The sequence below is a fragment of the Symphalangus syndactylus genome, chromosome 10 (assembly GCF_028878055.3).
Source record: "Symphalangus syndactylus isolate Jambi chromosome 10, NHGRI_mSymSyn1-v2.1_pri, whole genome shotgun sequence".
NCBI lineage: Eukaryota > Metazoa > Chordata > Mammalia > Primates > Hylobatidae > Symphalangus > Symphalangus syndactylus.
The window spans coordinates 47,490,054-47,512,322 of NC_072432.2; the positions used below are offsets into that span (position 1 = coordinate 47,490,054).

The window sequence follows — 22,269 nt, forward strand, 5'->3', positions numbered from 1 at the left end:
AAAACTTGTCTTGGAAGGAGACATTAGCTTTCAAATTTGCTCTCTGTCCTAGAGGGGGAACGCTATCTCTGTCGTCCAAGTTATTTGCTTTACAAACTTTTTTTTTTTTAATTATACTTTAAGTTCTGGGGTACGTGCAGAGAACGTGCAGTTTTGTTACATAGGTATACACGTGCCATGGTGGTTTGCTGCACCCAACGACCTGTCACCTACATTAGGTATTTCTCCTAATGCTATCCCTCCCCTAGCCCCCACCACCTGACAGATCCCGGTGTGTGATGTTCCCATCCCTGTGTCCATGTGTTCTCATTGTTCAACTCCTACTTATGAGTGAGAATATGTGGTGTTTGGTTTTCTGTTCCTGTGTTAGTTTGCTGAGAATGATGGTTTCCAGCTTCATGCATATCCCTGCAAAGGACATGAACTTAACCTTTTTTATGGCTGCATAGTATTCCATGGTGCATATGTGCCACATTTTCTTTATCTAGTCTATCACTGATGGACATTTTGGTTGGTTCCAAGTCTTTGCTATTGTGAATAGTGCCACAATAAACATATGTGTGCATGTGTCTTTATAGTAGAATAAAGAATGAATTTGGCTTTATTTTCCATGAAATAGAAATCTGCTAAAATTTTTTGAGAAAATAACATAATGAAATAGATATGAGTGGATTAATGAAGAGAAAGGAGAAAATTTCTCTCTCTCTCTCTCTCTCTGTAGTAATTAGTCTTTCTCTTCTACTATTATTCAAGTCTCTATTCTACAAATGAAGAAACAGAATTGAAGACATTAAATAACTTCCCCAAAGGCACTTAGTATGCAAACGTCAGAGACAAGATTCTATCCCAAGTTATTTCGACTTCATAGTTTATGTTCTTAAACATTTTGCAATATTGCTTCTTAGTTATGAGACTATTACAAGATTTCACATATTTAAAGCAATTTTAGGCTAGAGCATTGGTTATAGAAATGGAGAACAAAAGATGAGGTAGGAAGAAAAGATTTTACAGAAAGAAAAGGACTTAGTGATACATTGGCTTAGCATAAAACTGTGTTAAAGTAGAGCCTGGGTTTTAATTATTGGTATTCAGTAAAATGATGGTGTAAAAAATATGTAGGTATTTAGGGAAAGGCAAAATTGATACCAAGAAGCACTATTTATAAGCATGCTGAGTGTAAAGTGGGGTAACATATTAAAGAGTAGATATTAGCTGTTGAAGAGGTTGGACCTGATGTGGTATTCCCTTTCATTCACTGATTATCTTCCTTTCTTTTATTGCACAACCAGGTTGTTTCAGAATGACTTGTTTCTATTCATCACATTCCTTTTTTCATCAAAAGTTTTATACAAAGTCTTTAGAAGTCTGGCGTCCAAACTATCCTGTCACTATCTTAACATGTTCTTTTTCTTAATTAAGAACTTCATTTGCAATTGAATCCAACAAGCTCTTTCTTTATTTTTATTATTCTTATTTTACAGAAAACATGGCAACCTCCTTCCTTTTTGCTCGAAAAGATTCTTCCTCGTTTTCACTTTCTTGACCTTCTTTTCTTTTCTTTTCTTTTCTTTTTTTGAGACGGAATCTTGCTCTGTCGCCCAGGCTGGAGTGCAGTGGCACAACCTTGGCTCACTGCAACCTCTCCCTCCCAGGTTCAAGCAATTCTCCTGCCTCAGCCTCCCAAGTAGCTGGGATTACAGGTGCGTGCCACCATGCCCGAGTAATTTTTTTGTGTTTTTAGTAGAGATGGGGTTTCACCATTTTGGCCAGGCTGGTCTCGAACTCCTGACCTTGTGATCCACCCACCTCTGCCTCCCAAAGGCTTGGGATTACAGGTGTGAGCCACCGCACCCAGCCCCTTGACCCTTTTTTTCACCAAATTATACTTTTTTTAGAAATGTATTATAGTTATTATAAATATGATTTCTAAAGCTCAGAGTGCCTTAGTTAAAATACTAGTTTCAAAGTACCCAACCACTTTGTCTTAATGTTTGGGCTGCTATAACAAAATACTATAAACTGATGGCTTGAACAACAGATAATATATTTCTCACAGTTTTGGAGGCTGGGAAATCCAAGATGAAGGGGCTGGCAGATTCAGTTCTTGGTGATGGCTCTCTTCCTGGCTTGCAAATAGCTGCCTTCTCACTGTGTCCTCACATGGTAGAGACAGAAAACTTTGGTATCTCTTCCTCTTTTTATAAGTGCACCCACCCTACTGATTCAGGGCCCCCCCATTGTGACCTCATTTAACCTTTATTACATCCTCACAAGCCCTGTCTCTAAGTATAGTTACATTGAAAGTTAGTCTTTTGGGCAGAGGCGCTCCTCACTTCCCAGACGGGGCGGCCGGGAAGAGGCGCTCCTCACTTCCCAGACAAGGCGGCCGGGCAGAGACGCTCCTCACTTCTTCCCAGACAGGGTGGCCGGGCAGAGGCCCTCCTCACTTCCCAGACGGGGCAGCCAGGCAGAGGCACTCCTCACATCCCAGACGACGGGCGGCCGGACAGAGGCGCTCCTCACTTCCCAGACGGGGCGGCTGGGCAGAGGCCGAGCGAAAGGGGAAGAGTCCCTTACTAAACCATCACATCTCCTGAGAACTCACTCACTATCACAAGAACACCATGGGAGAAATCATCAGGAAGCACTTCTCCTTTGTGCCGCCTTGTGAAGAAGGTGTCTTGCTTCCCTTTCATCTTCCACCATGACTGTAAGTTTCCTGAGGCCTCCCCAGCCATGCTGAACTATGAGTCAAGCATCTTTCTTTTTTAAATTACCCAGTCCAGGGTAGTTCTTTATAGTAGTATGAAAACAGACTAATGCAAGGTACTGGAACAAACTGCTCAGATTTGAATTTCAGCTCTCACAATTACTAGGTGCATATGATTTTGGGCAGGGTGCCTAATCTGTCTATGGAAATCTGGTCTCTTCCAAAAGTGTAATGGTGCATGTTCAAAACTACTAGATAGTTTTAAGTTTTCCCCAGAGTTTTTATTACATGATTCAATTACCTCCACATGGTCTCTCCCTTGACACCTGGGGATTAAATATATCATACCTGTATCCTGTGATCACTATGCTAGATTTCTTCTGCAGTATTAGGTAATAACATTAATATAAATAATACTTTTTAAAAGAAAAATGATACCTCAACATGGAGAGTACTCTACAAAATGAATTTTTGTTTATCATTCTTGATTAACCTAATAAAATCTATAGTGTCCTTCCAAAACTAAGACATGTCTTACTTTAAAAGCTATTTTTAAAACTCAGGACATCTATTATTAATTTTCATGTCTTTCACATTCATAGACCAATGCCATAAAGGAATTAACAAATAATTTAACAACTGAGAACTAGATGGAAATGGTTATTTCTATTCTAGGCTTTGACTATCCAAATTAACACTTAGAATAGGTTGTTTTATGTACTGAAATTCCTAAAGCCTATTACTATGCTTTTGGAATTAACTTCAAAGGATTGCTAAATCGATTGCTTATCTTTTCTTATCCTACTTACTTTTCGGCACCTCCCCAAGCTGACCTTCTTGAAGCAATATTTTCTCTTGGCTTTTTGAAAGACACTAGGCTCTTAGTGTTCTTCCTAGCTCCCTGGACACTCTTTCTCTTGATTTTCCAATCATTAAATATTGGCACATCCTACTCTGGTTTTAAATACAAATTCTCTCTTCTATAACTTTAAATAGAATCTATATGATCATGAATAATCAATCTACATTTCTAGCCATGATCTTGCTGGATGTACAGACATATTAATTCAAATTTCTGCTTGACACATACATTTGCATGTTGAAATAAGAATTTCAACCTTCACCTGAACAAAACAGAACTCTTGTTTCCTTCTGTCTTGCACAGGTTACTCCTCTTCTAGTCTTCCAAGGCTCATAAAATGGCAATAAAATCTGCCTGTGACTCGTGACAACTTTCAGAGTTGTGCTTGATTTTTCTTTCTGTCACCACTCTATTCCAGTTCACAAGCAGGTACTATTGACAAGACTTCAAAAGAACACCACACATCTCTTCCCTTCTATCTCAATTTCTATCATTCTGGTCTGTCACCCTGAATTCTCACCTGGAACAACCACAGTATATGTTGACTCTAAACAGGAAATTCAATTGACATGTTGTAGTACTTTTATGGAGTGGTGTCAGGTCAAATGTACTGCCATAATTGAGTAAGTCCAGAAAAGCATAAATGGCAATAATCCTTGTACTTTTATTTTTATATAGTATGGCTTTTATTAAAAATTATTGGTAAATTATTTTAATTTTATTAAAAATTATTGATAATTTTATTAAAAATTCATTGATATTGATTCAATGAATACAACACATTATGCTATTAAGCATTTACTGATATATATGTATATGTATATATATAAAGAATATATATATGCTTTTTTAACTGTTATATTTTTAAGTGTTTAAGAAATCTCAAATATTTCACACCTGGCTTGACATAGTCAGCAATTATCACACAAGTAAGATCACTGCAGTGGCTCATGTTCATGAGTACCTACCCTAAACTCACACTGTGATGTCCTGTACACATTTTATTGCTTAATTGTCCAAATAACCCTATGAGGTAGTTATTAATATTACATATGATGAAATAGAAACTTAAGAAAACCTTAAGCAACTTACAGTAGCTATACAATGGCTGAAGTGAGATTCACACCTGGATGTCTACTATTCAAAACAGCTGTAATCTTTACCACTGCAATATACTTCCTCCAGTGGAATTTTGTGAGTGAAATGGGGTTGGGGGTAGGAAAGACTTTTTCTCCACCTTCTCTAATCTCTCCAAGAGGACTGTTGAAAATTAGGGTTGTTTACAAAGCAAGAGTCATGGAATTATACTTTCCTCCTCTCCTCATCTATTTTCAAGACCAAGTTGTACAGCAGCATAACCAGGCCTTATTTATGTAGGCAGAATACTGTTATTAAAAAATCTATCCGTCTAAGAGATGCCCTGAAGAGAGGTTTCTTCAGGGAGTATACAATGGGATCCATATGTGTATATGAAGACTGTGTTACCTTGTAATTTTTTTAACCTATGTTATTCTAACAATGAGGGAAAATAACTTGTAATAATTTATAAGAACTGACAATATTAAGTTAGTCTGTATGATAAACGGTCATAGTTGTTTTACAGGTCTCACAAGGGAAAACTAAAAACTCCACAAATGGGAGCATTGACACTGGCACTTAACAGTTGTGTAATGACATTTCATGTGTTGCCATCCAAAATGTGTAATTTGATGAGTTTTGATAAACATGGAAACCTGTGCAACAACCACATCATTTGAGATTAAAAAAATTATTATCTTAAAATTTTATTTAATCGATGTAGAGCTGTCCTAAAAGATAAAATGTGGTGCTGCAGAGTACCTAGTTCACTCACACAGAAGGTGCCTTTTGTTTAAGGATTTAAGGTATGGCCCATCGAACTTCACAGTCAAACAATTAAAATTTCAAAAGCTTAAAGGAGTTATCCCCCACCTATTTAAAGTTAGAGTAGGGATTATCTTGAAGAGATTTGTGGATATGTATTTTGTCTAAGGAAGTGATTCCCGAATAAGGTTCACAGGCAACCCCAAAAGGAATTTAAGAGAGTTATATTCACAGAAACACTTTCCAAGTTTGGTCTTTAAGGGACAAAGAGTAAAATGAAAAGAGGCCTTTGGATACCAATGTCTACAACTACAAATAAGGATGAAGAAACTATTCTGCTGCAAAACATGTGCTACCTTTATAAGAAAGAATTGCCCAGAGGTTAGAACAAAGAACATAGAGGGCAGAACGAAAAGCAAGAATTTTTAGTAGGCCTTGAATCCTAACCAAAAAACTACTAACATGTCTATTAGTTTGCAGGTTAAAATGGAAAACTATACTTGAGTTGCTGTGTTTAAACCTCATCTACAGCTATACATGCTTTAGATTTTGAGATTCTGCACTTTGAATTGATGCTATAATTGAATGATACTTTGAATGGCCTTGGGAGGGGCTGAGTGTACTTTGCATATGAGAAGAATACACCATTGACTGGTAGTCAGCCTCCAAAATGGACCATAATGTTCCCTACCTCCTAGTATTCATACTTTTCATATTGTTCTTCCATGCTAAATCAAGTTTGATCTTTGTGACCAATAAATTTGACAAAAGTGATGGTATATTACTTCTGAGACTAGGTTACAAAAGACATTGTGCATTTTGTCTTCTCTCTCTCAGATTGTGTAGTCAGGGGGAAGCCAACTGCCATGTTGATCAGTGAAAAGGCTACATGGTAAGGAACTGAGGCCTCTGAGCACCATCAGTGAAGAACTGAGTCCTCCTGCCACAGCAAGTGAATGAACTAGGCAGTAGATCTTCAAGTTTAGCCAAGAATTCATGACTAAAGCCATGATTGACATCTTCAGTGCAACCTAATGAGACGCCCACAGCCATAACCCATAGGCAACTACTCTCAAACTCCTAACCATAGAAACTTTGAAATAACAAATATTGATTTAGTCTACTAGATTTTAGAGCTGATTTGCTACACAGCAATATATAATTTTATGACAACTTTATATCCTTCAATGCTGTTAAATTTACTGTTAATTCTGTCATTTTATTAATAACTTTTTTGTAGATTTCTTAAGGTTATCTGTATAAACAAACATATCTACTCATACATGCAGTTTTGCCTTTTCTTTCAAATATTTATGCCTGTTACACTTTTTCTTGTCTCCTTCCTAGCTAGGACCTCTAGCACATGTACAGTAAACGTGGTGAGTGGATATTCTGACCTTGCTGATAATATTAGGAGAAGTTTCAGTGTTTTACCATCAAGTATGAATATTAGCTATAGAAGTTCCCTTGTACTACCAGTAAACTGAGGTTTATATTTTTATTTGAGCCATAAATTGGTTTTCAATTTTTCAAAGGTACTTTTTTCATCTCTTAATATAATCTTGTGCTTTTCTCTTTTTAATATTTTAATATAGTAAATTGCATTGCTTGGTTTTTGGATGCTAAAAAAACTGAAATGAAACAAATAGGTCATTATTTATTTACATATTGCTACACGTATTTACTAATTTTTAAGTGACTTTTGCATCTATATTTATAAAAAAATTATGTAATTTCCTTTTTCCTATAAGGATTTTTGCCAATTTTTTTAATAGGCATATGTTGACCACATAAAACAAGATGAGAAGCATAATGTTTCTCTGTTTCCCGAAAATTTTTGCATAATATCTGTCATATGTATTTCATTTTTAAATAATAAAATACATTAATTTAGTACAAATTAGGCTATTCAGATTTGCAATTTCTTATGCCACTTTGGAAAGCTGTATTTTTCAAATAATTTGTTTTTATCATTTATGTTAATTTTTTTTGCCATAATGTTCTTTGTAACCATGCCTTATTATCATGTTGATGTCTGCAGGATTTGTAGTGATTATTCCTCCCTAGATTCATTGCTGGCACTAGTATTTATGTTTCTTAATTTTTCTATAATCTTTTTTTATCAGCCTTTTTTTGAACTTTTTCAAAGAATCAATTTGGGCTTATTATTTGTTTTTAATTTTATAGAGTTTTGTTCTTTATTATGTCTTTCTACATACTTCGTTTGGATTTAATTTGCCCTTCTTTTATTAGCTTCCTTTTTTATTGATATTTCATAGTTGCACACATTTTTGGGTGCATGTGATCTCTTAATGTGTGTATACAATATGGAGTGATTAAATCAGGGTAATTGGTATATACATCACCTCGAACATGTATCTTTTCTTTGTATTGGGAACATTACAAATCTTCTAGCTATTTTGAAATATAACAAATTATTATAAACTATAATTTCCCAACTGTTCTATTTAATACTAGAACTTCTTTTTTCTATTCAACTGTTTTTTTTTTTTATCCATTAACCAACATTTCATGGAAGAAAGATAGAGTTTATGAATTATCGCACTCTTTATTTGAATATAAACATTTACAGTCACAAATTTCCCTGTAATCATAGTTTTAACTATATCCAGAAAATTTTGATTTGTGATATTATTATCATCATCTCATTGGAAACACTTTAAAATTTCCTTTCAGCTTTCTAAATTCGTCTATGGGTTATATAGAAGTTTGTAATTTAATTTCCAAATATTTGATGCTTTTATAGTTATTTTATTATTTTCAATTCCTAGTTTCATTCCATTTTTCTCAAAAAATGTACCCCATAGATGTCTACCTTTTAAATTTAATGGGACTTATTGTGTGACCCAGTATATAGTATGTCTTGATGATGTTCCACTCGCATTTGAAAATAATGTATAATTATTTTATTAATTGTCGTATTCTATAAATGTCAGTTGGGTTGAAAATATTGATAATATTGTTCAAGTCTTCTAGAAATTTTCTGATTTTTTCATTTAGTTGCTTTATCAATTATAGAAAGAAATGTTATAAATTCTTCAACTATGATTGTTAATTTATTTCTTCACTTAGTTCTGTCAGTTTTTGCATTGTGTATTTAGAAGTTCTAGAAACAAGCCATCCACATGTTTGATTGTTGTGTCTTCGTAAAGAACTGACTTTTACCATTATGAAGTATGGCTCTCTGACTGTGGTGAAATGTCATATATTTAGATCTACTCTGATACTAGTATAATCACTCTAACTTTCTGCCATTTGATGTTTTCATGAACCTTGTTTTTCTAATTTTCCTTAAACATATTTTTGGGCCAGCAAAAATAAATAAATAAACATAAAGAAGGTAGCAAAAACTTGTAATTTTGTTATTTTCAAATGATAAGTATAAAGAGAATTCTGATTATTAGACTGCTATCTATATTTCCATGGTAATTGCTTGATTTGGATATTTCTTTACTTTATGACTCTCCATTGTGGTAGTTTCCTTCTCTAATTATCCATTGCTGAAGTTCCCCCCTATAGACTTTTCTTTCCATCTCAAGATGTGCTGATAGGAAAATGTCATTTAGTTATAAAATCCTTATTAATTCTCTTTGAATCATTTACTGAAATGTAGTAAAAATAAACCCTTTAAAAATTCCCACCAAATAGTGACGAATGATGAAGTAGAAAACACTCTAAATTTTATAATGTAATTGCAAATTATGCTGGAAAAAAAACAAAAATTTTGCATTGAAAATTATCCTTGAAAGTTTTTAATTATTATCCCTTTTAGGTAAAATGAAATTAATGTTTGAACTATTAGGTAGTAGAGAAAAGAAAAAGAAAAATAGATTCCAGCTCTTTAATCAATGGCGGGTCTTTTGCAAATGTTTCACAGCCCCAATATTTGCATCAGCTACATAAGCCTGTAAATTATATAAATTTTTGAATAAGTAGTTCCTTGATTTTTACTTATCTGGCTATTTTGTTAGACTAGATTCAGCTTATTATATCAAAATATATTTGCTTGATAAAGAGAGAATAGAGCAAACTAAAAGGAAGCATTAAAATAAAACCCATCTCTGTAGATATTAAACATTTTCTTTTATAGATTAATAAAATTTTGTAAAAGAATTAAGAAAAAGAAGAAAAAAATGATAGAGTTCTCCTCCCTTACTACAGTCATGTCTTTTCCCACTAATACTAGAGAATAAAGTGACAACAATACAATTTCTAAAGGCCCAACATTGGTCATTTTTCTAAAAATAAAGGAGTTGAAATTTGAAGTTGCTGGGAAGATGAATGTGCATTTTTTTTTTTTTTTTTGAGACGGAATCTCGCTCTGTCGCCCAAGCTGGAGTGCAGTGACACAATCTTGGTCACTGCAAGCTCCGCCTCCCTGGTTCACGCCATTCTCCTGCCTCAGCCTCTCCAAGTAGCTGGGACTACAGGCGCCCGCCACCACGCCTGGCTAATTTTTTGTATTTTTAGTAGAGACGGGGTTTCATCGTGGTCTCCATCTCCTGACCTCATGATCCGCCCGCCTCAGCCTCCCAAAGTGCTGGGATTACAAGCATGAGCCACCGCGCCTGGCCGAATGTGCATTTTAATAAAAAAAACTGATTTTTAAAAAAGGGTGACAGAATTTGGAGTGTGATATTCCATTCAGATTATTAATTCTTAGCTCACCTCAAAATTAAAATCTAGGAGGTCAACAGACCATCATTAGGAAAATGGTAAATTTAGCCAAACAAATAAGAAGTAATAATGGCTTTATACCAACAATTTTATGTTTATTAGATTTACTGATTTGTGGTTTTATAATGATTTATAGTTATCCTTTTCCTGTGAAATTGCAATGATGTTCAGTGAAAAAAATTCTCTCTGTGTGAAAAGAGTGAGTACATATGGAAATAACCAGTCTCTAAACCTCTAGGCCTTTCTTCTAATCTGAAAGATTTAGCAGGTAATTTAAAAAATACAGTTAAGGAACACCATAGCCATCTACTGCATAGAAAGATCTGAAAAAGCTTCAGGAAATTACATCTACCATTGATAGACTTGGGCATACAAATGGGTCTTGATTAAATTAAATCTAGTAATTTTTGTGATGTGTCTTTATTTCATATCTTGAGAAAAAAACATATTGTACACTTCTTTTAAAGAGGAGAAATTTGCTACATACTTATTTTGATCCTCATTCCATCAAGCACTCAAGTTTATCATTTGTTTTCTGTCAACAGTTATTTTAATGGTAGCCTGGAAACAGAATGAAATCTATTTCCTTTCATTATTTATTAATAAATCTTATTAAGCAGCAAATACCTTCCAGGTTGAGAAGATACAACAAGGTACAAGTTCACAAGATCATTTTCATGCATCTTAGAATATCACTGGGAAAAGGAAGATTAGCAATTATAATGAGGAGACATAAGTGCTCCAATGATAGAGGAAATACAGACTGTTATACAACCTGTAGAAGAACTTGTAAGGGCAATTAGGAAACATTTAAAGATTTACAGGGACTGACTTGATCACATAATCATTTTAGCCTGACAGCAATGAGTAAACTGATTTGATAGGCGGAAGACTAGAAGTAAGACCAGTTATGAAGTAACTTCAGTAAAATGGACCATCATTGATGTAGGAGCAGTTGGAAGAAGAGATAGATATAAGCAGATCTGAAAAGTATTTAGGAGCAAGAATCTCCTAAGTAGAGGAAGGTTTCAGGATGTTTAATACAAACAGTCTAAAACACAATATCCTAACCCAGTGCTTTTCCAGTATACTTGGAAGAGACACTTAGAAAGTCCTCACCATTCACATGCTTGGGCCAAAGACAGGTTTACTGAAGCAGAATATTTAGAGCAATGCCTAGCCATTACTCATCTCCATCTCTGGTTCCTACCCAAGATGATTCAGATACAAACACACCGTTAGATTCACTTTCACAGGTGTATTCACTGTCAAAATTATATTTTATTGAAAGTATATATTATATATTATAAAATAGCATAACATATATAATCCCCAAACCTGGATTAGATTAATATGATTTATGTTGTTATGGTGATGGCACAAAATGGAAGAATTACTAAGTGCCAAATGAATTACTCGATGAAAATTTTTTTTAAACCCAAAGTAGGTAGAATAATAAGTAATGCAATGACAGTTAATGACAAAATAACTTTTAAAAAATTCTGGAATGAGCTAACGGGATTTAACATTTTAATAGCAATTAAGGTCGTTTAGCCAGTAATAAAAATTGCAAAATAATATTAAACGTGATACCTCACAAAAAATTTTAGAAAGAAGTAAGTTTTATAGGTAGCTTTAAAATATTACAAGTAGATCTCAGCATTAACGCTTATATTCATTAAAATGACATAAGTAATATAGACTATATAGATAAGAGTACTTGAAAGATAGAGTGCAGGTCGAGTACCCCTTCTCTAAAAGGCTTGGGACCAGAAGTGTTTTTTGAATTTTTTCACACTTTAGAATATTTGCATATACCTTATGAGATGTCTTGGGAACGGGATTGAAGTCTAAACGTGAAAGTCATTTATGTTTCATATATACTTTATAGACATAGCCCAAAGGTAATTTTATACAATATTTTTAATAATTTTATGTCTAAAAAAAGTGGTTTAAAGTACTTATATGTGGAATTTTCCACTTGTGGTGTCACGTCAGTGCTCAAAAAGCTTTAAAGCTTGGAGCATTTTGGATTTTGGATTTTCAGATTAGGGATGCTCGACCTGTATGTTTATTTAGCCTGCTGTGTAGAACTTTCCAAGGAATTATTTTTATTACTCCACAACCCTGAATCAGTTCTAGAAACTTTAGGAAAGTCATCTATTAATAATCTGTCGAGGCATCCTTCTAGCCTCTAGTCATTAACCACAATCCTAGAGCACAGGTTAAGCCAAAAATTTTCTGTGATCTCACTATTACTATCTCTGGATATTTTCAAATGCTATTTGTAGAAGATGTCCCCTCAAAAACAACAAAGGATAACTTGATTTGCTCACAAGAAAGGTGTACCTTTATTAGCAAAAGTGTAAAAATACCATGAATGCATTGCATTTCTACTAAGTTTCAAAGAGATCAATGAGAAAAAATACACAAAAGCAATACTCATGTAACAAAACAAAAATCTCAGATAAAAGCATATTCTAATATGACATATAAAAATTAAGTAATTATTTTACCTTAAAATAAAATAGGGACCTCCTGCCATTAAAAAATAATCTGTGAACTTGGCCAGGCACAGTGGCTCATGCCTGTAATCCCAGCACTTTGGGAGGCCGAGGCAGGCAGATCACGAGGTCATGAGATCAAGACCACCCTGGCCAAAACGGTGAAACCCGATCTCTACTAAAAATACAAAAAATTAGCTGGGCGTGGTGGCAGGCACCTGTAGTCCCAGCTACTCGGGAGGCTGAGGCAGGACAATGACGTGAACCCAGGAGGCAGAGTTTGCAGTGAGCTGAGATCGCACCACTGCACTCCAGCCTGGGTGACAGAGCGAGACTCCGTCTCAAATAATAATAATAATAATCTGTGAACAAAGATTGAACGATTGTACATCATAGAAATCAGCTGAAAATAGGAATGAATTTTTTTATATTAAAATATATTGTTAATCTAAATGAATATTGATATTAAACTCCAACTTAGTAATGAAATGAGAATTGCAGTTTAAAACTTCCTGGCTTAGGGAACATTTCAAAAAATAATTTTCTTTAGAGGTATCTATTATGAATATCTTCTTAGTAGAACTGTTGTCTATGGTAATCATATAACAATATTGCTTTTCCCTGTTGATAATAAAGACCCTCTGCTCACTGAATGGGCTGCACAAACATGTATTAAGTATTGTTCACTCTACATCAGCTTTAAAAATCAATTCTCTTCAGCTTCTTCTAATACCCCTTAATAAAGAAAACCAGGTGGCAGTATAAAAACCATCTAAATATATTCTGAATATTGACTTTTTAGTGAATATCACTGAATATTTTAAAATTATAAAATTAAGTACTCTAAGAAAGCCTCTTGACACCTTCTGTCAGCTCTTTCTACTTAACTTTTGCTTGAATTGATTTGTTATTAAAATTCAGAGTAAACAGAGGTAAAAAGCTGAATAGTTGGATTAGTGTCTTTTAATATAACAGCTGTTACTAAGTTTGCCTTGTTCAAAGAGGATGAGGTTGCATGTTAAGCCAAAGGTGGAAGAAATTCAAACTTATCTATTCATTTGCAGGCAAATATTTATGTTATCAGTATAGAAATCATATAGTTATACACATAGTAATATGCTAGTAAATATTTAACAACAGGCTTGCCAAAAATAAAAGGCCCTAATTTGCAGTGTTTGCCAATTTCTGAGGCATAAATACTCCCACATGGCTGATTTCAAGCTACCAAAATGACATAAATGAATCTACGTGTTGGAAATCTGTACAGTCGGAATTATATGGTACTTCCACCATGTGATTCTAAAAGATGTAAATAATCTCAAAAGTGTAGATAATAGTAAAACAAATAGAAAATACGTTTTGAATATTGATTACCCTTTTTAAAAGTAATTGATTTTAATTAGAAGTTCATATAATTTATTTTGATGCCTTTGCTTAACCGCCAGCTCACATAATTTCTGAAATTCTAAGAGTAATCAAGTATAAGCACACCGCTCCAGCACAACACATTATAGGATCCAGAAAATCCAGAAACAAAGGCTGCCCTAGAGATACACCTGTATGGGACACAGAGAAGATATCTTCCAGTTTTTGTTTATGATATGGTTTGGCTGTGTCCCCACCCAAATCTCAGCTTTAATCATAATAATCCCCATGTATCAAGGGGGGAGGAGGCAGGTGGAGATAACTGAATCATAGGGGCAGTTCCCCACATACAGTTCTCATGGTAGTGAATAAGTCTCATGAGATCTGATGGTTTTATAAATAAGAGTTTCCCTGCACAAGCTCTCTTGCCTGCCGCCGTGTAAGATGTGACTTTGCTCCTTCATTGCCTTCCACTGTGATTGTGAGGCCTCCCCAGCCATGTGGAACTGTGAGTCAACTAAATCTCTTTCCTTTATAAATTACCTAGCCTCAGGTATGTCTTTATTAGCAGTGTAAGAACAGACTAATACAGTTTATAACAGCTGATGAGAACACATTACTGGAAGCCCCAGTAGTCTTTCGCATTCATTTCTTTTATATTGCCTTTTTTCTGCCTGATTCAATTCTAGCCTCCAGTGGTAGCTGCTAGCATTATTACCAAAGTGTTCAAAAAGCAAATATTAGCCACTTTGGGAGGCCAAGGCGGGCGGATCACGAGGTCAGGAGATCAAGACTATGGTGAAACCCTGTCTCTACTAAAAATACAAAAAAATTAGCCCGGCGTGGTGGCGGGCGCCTGTACTCCCAGCTACTCGGAGAGGCTGAGGCAGGAGAACGGCGGGAACCCGGGAGGCGGAGCTTGCAGTGAGCCGAGATTGCGCCACTGCACTCCAGCCTGGGCGACAGAGCGAGACTCCGTCTCAAAAAAAAAAAAAAAAAAAAAGCAAATATTAGCAATCATTATAACATAGATACTATTAATTCTAAATAACAATATTTTTCTGAATTCTTTGTTAATATATCTGATCAATAAAGATAAATCTACTTAAAGATAATAGGATGTAACACAAAGACACAAATTTCAGGCTGTTGCCCTGAAATTACACTTACTTGAGGAAAATAATTTTAAATTTCTAACTCTCACTTCACGTGTCTATGAAGTAATAATAATCATGTGTATACTTTTTATAGAAATCTCTCAAATAAAACAACTGTTGTAATTATAAAAATCAAACCAAAGCAAATTTCAGTCCTAAAGAATGGCTGATTTCTGGGCACAAGGGTAAAAGAATCTCATTATGCATTTTCCTGACTAGCTCACTGTTTCACTAACTAGGCCCAGGCTGTGGGGAGGGCAACTACATTCCTTTGGCAAAATCATTCAGACCTTCAGATTGAATTTTACTGTAATTCAATTTTACTAAATTCTGATTATTGTAACAAAAATGACTAAATAAACTACTTTTATGGTATCATATAAACAAAGACCCAGTATCATTGATGTGAAATACATTTAATAGATTTCTCAATAGCTTTATAATAGCATGTAACCATAACTTTATAGCTGATACTCATTTCTCCTTACCTGACAAATAGGGGGATCCTTGGGATCACTTTATTCTTTTTTAAGTATTTCATAAACTCTTATAATTTTAAGGCTAAAGAGTACCTTATAAACCAGAACTTCAAAACATTCATTTGACATATGAAAATAGCTAAGCTCCAAGAAGAAACGTGACTACTGCCCAATGTCATGTAGTTAATTACTGACAGAGCAGGGTCTAACCACGTCTGCAGACTTCATTGTCTACCAGCACTGAAGGACATTAATCTTAGAGCAAACCATTACCTCTTGAAGAACTCTCTTCATCTTTAATAATAACGTCTTGACTGCCGTGCAGTCCTGTAACATCAGTCTGAAGGGCAGAGAATCTATGCCTCCGTTTTCTTCCACACCTTGTAGGGGCCAATCCGCAGATGGACTGTTGGGCATTCGGCTGATGTGGGAACACCTGGCTTCTTGATCAACGTCCTTTGTTAATTTCAGGGAAAGATTCCTAACAAGAAAAAAAAAAGAACAAAAATTACAGTGCAGCATGCTTAGAGCAGTATTTCCCAAGTTGTTGATCAATGTTTCTAGTATCCTAGAAAGTATTTCTTGTGTCCTCATTTCATGATATCAGTTTGTTTATTTATTTATTTATTTATTTATTTATTTATTTATTTATTTTTTGAGATGGAGTCTCGCTCTGTCGCCCAGGCTGGAGTGCAGTGGCGCAATCTTGTATTCTTAGTAGAGATGGGGTTTCACCGTGTTAGCCAGGATGGTCTCGATATCCCAACCTCGTGATCCGCCTGCCTTGGCCTCCCAAAATGCTGGGATTATAGGCGTGAACCACGACCTCCGGCCTCATGATATTAGTTTTTTTTTTTAATTTTCAAACATTCCAATAGAAATTATGAAATGGGTCAAATATATATTTAGTGGTAAGATTCAATGAAAATTACTGTTATAGGATATAATCGTTCCATTAAAAAATTGTTTCCATTTTTAAAACCAAAAGACCATCAGAAAGCTTATCCACCATGATTAAGTGGGCTTCATTCCTGGGATGCAAGGCTGGTTCAACATATGCAAATGAATAAATGTAATCCACATATAAACAGAACCAAAGACAAAAACCACATAATTATCTCAATAGATGCAGAAAAGGCCTTTGACAAAATTCAACAACCCTTCATGCTAAAAACTCTCAATAAATTAGGTATTGATGGGACGTATCTCAAAATAATAAGAGCTATCTACGACAAACCCACAGCCAATATCATACTGAATGGGCAAAAACTGGAAGCATCCCCTCTGAAAACTGGCACAAGACAGGGATGCCCTCTCTCACTGCTCCTATTCAACATAGTGATGGAAGTTCTGGCCAGAGCGATCAGGCAGGAGAAGGAAATAAAGGGCATTCAATTAGGATAAGAGGAAGTCAAATTGTCCCTGTTTGCAGATGACATGATCGTATATCTAGAAAACCCCATCGTCTCAGCCCAAAATCTCCTTAAGCTGATTAGCAACTTCAGCAAAGTCTCAGGATACAAAATCAATGTACAAAAATCACAAGAATTCCTGTACACCAATAACAGACAAACAGAGAGCCAAATCATGAGTGAACTCCCATTCACAATTGCTTCAAAGAGAATAAAATACCTAGGAATCCAACTTACAAGGGATGTGAAGGACCTCTTCAAGGAGAACTACAAACCACTGCTCAATGAAATAAAAGAGGATACAAACAAATGGAAGAACATTCCATGCTCATGGATAGGAAGAATCAATATCATGAAAATGGCCATACTGCCCAAGGTAATTTATAGATTCAATGCCATCCCCAGCAAGCTACCAATGACTTTCTTCACAGAATTGGAAAAAACTACTTTCAAGTTCATATGGAACCAAAAAAGAGCCCACATCGCCAAGTCAATCCTAAGCCAAAAGAACAAAGCTTGAGGCATCACCCTACCTGACTTCAAACTATACTACAAGGCTACAGTAACCAAAACAGCATGGTACTGGTACCACAACAGAGACATAGATCAATGGAACAGAACAGAGCCCTCAGAAATGATGCCGCATATCTACAACTATCTGATCTTTGACAAACCTGACAAAAACAAGCAATGGGGAAAGGATTCCCTATTTAATAAACGGTGCTGGGAAAACTGGCTAGCCATATGTAGAAAGCTGAAATTGGATCTTCCTTACACCTTATACAAAAATTAATTCAAGATGGATTAAAGACTTAAGTGTTAGACCTAAAACCATTAAAATCCTACAAGAAAACCTAGGCAATACCATTCAGGACATAGGCGTGGGCAAGGACTTCATGTCTAAAACACCAAAAGCAATGGCAACAAAAGCCAAAATTGACAAATGGGATCTAATTAAACTAAAGAGCTTCTGCACAGCGAAAGAAACTACCATCAGAGTGAACAGGCAACCTACAGAATGGGAGAAAATTTTTGCAACCTACTCATCTGACAAAGGGCTAATATCCAGAATCTACAATGAACTCAAACATATTTACAAGAAAAAAACAAACAACCCCATCAAAAAGTGGGCAAAGGACATGAACAGACACTTCTCAAAAGAAGACATTCATGCAGCCAAAAAACACATGAAGAAATGCTCATCATCACTGGCCATCAGAGAAATGCAAATCAAAACCACAGTGAGATACCATCTCACACCAGTTAGATACCATCTCACACCAGTTAGAATGGCCATCATTAAAAAATCAGGAAACAACAGGTGCTGGAGAGGATGTGGAGAAATAGGAACACTTTTACACTGTTGGTGGGACTGTAAACTAGTTCAACCATTGTGGAAGTCAGTGTGGCGATTACTCAGGGATCTAGAACTAGAAATACCATTTGACCCAGCCCTCCCATTACTGGGTATATACCCAAAGGACTATAAATCATGCTGCTATAAAGACACATGCACACGTATGTTTATTGCGGCACTATTCACAATAGCAAAGAGTTGGAACCAACCCAAATGTCCAACAATGATAGACTGGATTAAGAAAATGTGGCACATATACACCATGGAATACTATGCAGCCATAAAAAAGGATGAGTTCATATCCTTTGTAGGGACATGGATGAAACTGGAAAACGTCATTCTCAGTAAACTATCGCAAGGACAAAAAACGAAACACCGCATGTTCTCACTCATAGGTGGGAATTGAACAATGAGAACTCATGGACACAGGAAGGGGAACATCACACTCCGGGGACTGTTGTGGGGTCGGGGGAGGGGGGAGGGACAGCATTAGGAGATATACCTAATGCTAAATGACGAGTTAATGGGTGCAGGAAATCAACGTGGCACATGGATACATATGTAACAAACCTGCACATTGTGCACATGTACCCTAAAACCTAAAGTATAATAAAAAAAAAAAAGAAATTAAAAAAAAAAAACCTATCAAATAATGATAATTAATATGGTAACATACTTCAGAATATTTATAAAAACAGTTTAGAGCTTGTGCTTAATTTCAATACCATACATATATATTTCTGAATTATATTATTTTCTTACATAATATATTTTTATATCATATATTTTTTTGAATTATGTGGCCAGATACTTTAGCAACCTAAATAGAGAAAAAACCAACAGATGCTCTGGCACTTGCCACCAAGGTCAGGCAATAATACAGATAAGAAAATATATTTTAATTAATTTTATTCATGTCTGATTATTCACAAACAGGATAACTGAATTTATAAATTACTAGATAATTAGTGAACACATTTTTGAATAATACTCAACCGTTTGCTTTTCTTTACAGATATGTTCAGTGGTTCAATTGACCTTTGAAGGGATAAGATAATAATTACTACCTCCATTTTATATTTGTAATGAAATAATGAATAAAAAATTATGGCCAACATTTTTTGAGGGTTGACTATTGGCCAAGTACTGTGCTAACCACTCCATGTGTGATAATTCATTCAAACCTTGAACAACTTCAAGAAGTAGATGTAATAAAGTACAGATAAGTAACTTTTCTTGGAGTTAGAGTTAGTAAGAAATGGATGTAAAATGAACTAACCTAGGATTTTCCCCCCTACTAACTACATAATGTGCATGCATATAATAATAGCTAATATTTATATAGTTCTTATTGAACCTCAGACAGTCATGTAATGACCTTATAGGTGTTAAATCATTTAATTCTCACAACATTTCTTTTAGGTTAGTAGTATTATAATCTCCATTTTCCAGTGGGGTGATTTGAGTCAAGAGAGGTTAAGTCACTTGCTGAGGTCACACAGCTAACAAGGGACACTGCTGAGGTTTGAATGCTGGCAATACATCCTTAGCTCTAAACCACCACAGTGCTGCATTTTGTGTGGAAAACAAGCATGCAAATGGACAAAACAGTATACTTACAGTTATACTAAGAATCATTATCATTTTCACTTTAAAGTATGTATTTTATCTGATAAGATTGATTCAATTTAATTATATTATGTCTAACTTGCAATGAACTATACAGTCATTCTTAAAGGCTTCTGTTTAGTGTTAATGCTTTCTATGGTTATTTTCTCTAAGACCAATAAGGATAAAATCAAGTATAAAAATTAGAAGTCACAGTAGGTATATATTAAATTAGAGTAGTACTTTAGTTATAATCGAATTTTTGAAGATGTATCATTTTTAATTTGTGAACTTGCCTGGTATTTGGCATATATTAGGCTGACTCAGTAAATAGTTGTATAACTGAAATTAAATAGATAAATACAATAATGGGTGAATAAATAAAACACAATTTATTGTAATCATCGACGCATACAACTGTCATACAGAAAAATTTTTCTGTAGCGTGAATTGTTATGAATTGCAGGGCTCCTGTCCATGGCTCTAAGTTTCCTGCCACAATTACAATAAAATTTAAATTATATTTCTATAATTCCTGTTAGTTAGCTTGCTGGCTCTTTAAAATTATTTGGTCAGTCATGGATCTAAACATCCATGAGGACTGACACAAGTTTCATGAATCATATTCGTGTGAAGTTCTAACACTGTATTTCAGGGAATTTACTGAGGCTCTGGAGATTATAATTTAACATTTACAAATTTAAATATCTTTGCCATTTTCAAATAGCTAAGATGAGCCATGTACAGAAATGCATTTTGAAGATAAAATTAGTCATTTTTCATACTTCAATAATTTGAATATATTTTAATCCCAAAAGGAAAAGATGATGGCATTTGTTTCCAAAATTATTGAAAACATCGACATTGTGTCCAGCAGAGCAGTGATGGCTGAAGTTGCAGAGATTAATAGGATTCTGTTACTGACTTTAAGAGATTCACCACAATTATTAACTTTTTAGTAGTTGATACCAAAAAAAAACTAATATTCTTTCACATATGAGAAACAAATCAATTTATCTCAAAACATTCTATCTCTACATGAAAAAATAGATCTGCTACAAGGCTATGGTAATCAAAACCATTCTTAATTAGGTTGAAACAGTTAGTGAAAGATCTGTTAAATGGGATTGCCACTCAGCTGCAAAGGCCGGCACAGCCATCCTGTTTTATGTTGATTGCCATTGTCTTTCTGATTGGTTGGTGCTCATGGTTTACAGTTGTTCAATATATTGAATATTAATGTTTTGATCAATAGCCATTATTGGGCAGAAAAATACCCAAGTGTCTCTGGGTAAATTCACCTAAAATTATCCTTGTGGTTGACAAGAAAATGAAGAGAAATCTCTAATACGAAGCCATATTTTCCTCTAGCACAGACAACATATTAAGGCTGGTGAGGGCAGAACAAGATTCAGGTGCTCTTCTGTTCTTGCATTTAGCAGGGTTCACTGAATAATACAATTCGTTCACTTGGGGATATATAACTCTGTCTGCCAACTCTGAATTATCATAGTTTCAAGAAACTGAACAAATGTGCTTTATATCACCAAAGATAGTCCTTTAACTTGGCAAAAAAAAAAAAAAAAGAGTATGATACTGAAGCTGGATACAGTGGTTCATTAATCACTATAACTACTCCAAACAAAAAACAATGTAATCTCCGCTGAACACATTTATATACAGTTCATCCTCTCTGTGTCAACTTCATGAATCTTCAGTAAAATTGTTGGTAATATTTATACATGCCTCGTTGCTTATGAGTGCTAACCAAGTTTTTATAATTTAAGATTTAGTAACATTTAAAGTTTGAGACATATAGACTTTTCTAAGTCCATAAGTACCAAAATAACATAGGTTTTGGATAAGATTAATAGCAAATCTCATAAATATTATATTAAGTGGATTCTTGAATGAGTAGAGGATTTGAGGCTTTTAACTGATATTTAACACGTAAGTTAAACTACGACGGTGAACTGGCTTTGCACTTTTCTCCCTGGGATCCTTTGTGTGAAAGCAATTTCTTATCAAACTAGTTCAAAAGTTCTGCTGTAATTCTCTTTTCAGTATGGCAGACAAGTTTAATGGGAAAATATATATCTTGACACAAACTACAGGGGAACTGAAAGGTTTTCCTTACCTGAGAGAGAAAGTAAGAGTATTTTTATAATTTTTTTTCTCACTTAGCTATAACTAAGTAGTATCATTGGGTAGTCAGAATTTCCTCTGCCCACTAGTGCTCTTCAAATCATCTGAAAACTTCTTAATATAATGGCCC

The 22,269-nt window shown here is 34.8% G+C and overlaps 1 protein-coding gene across 4 annotated transcripts in view; it reads right to left on the reverse strand.

Annotated features, from left to right (window-relative positions):
• The window catches only part of CCSER1 (coiled-coil serine rich protein 1), a 1,484,089-nt gene that overhangs the window by 965,974 nt on the left and 495,846 nt on the right, over positions 1-22,269 (reverse strand). For all 4 annotated transcript variants that reach the window (XM_055296996.2, XM_055296998.2, XM_055296995.2 and 1 more), the window contains one exon: positions 15,891-16,098. In XM_055296996.2, the coding sequence (XP_055152971.2) occupies positions 15,891-16,098 (208 nt within the window). The remainder of the gene's footprint in view (positions 1-15,890; positions 16,099-22,269) is intronic.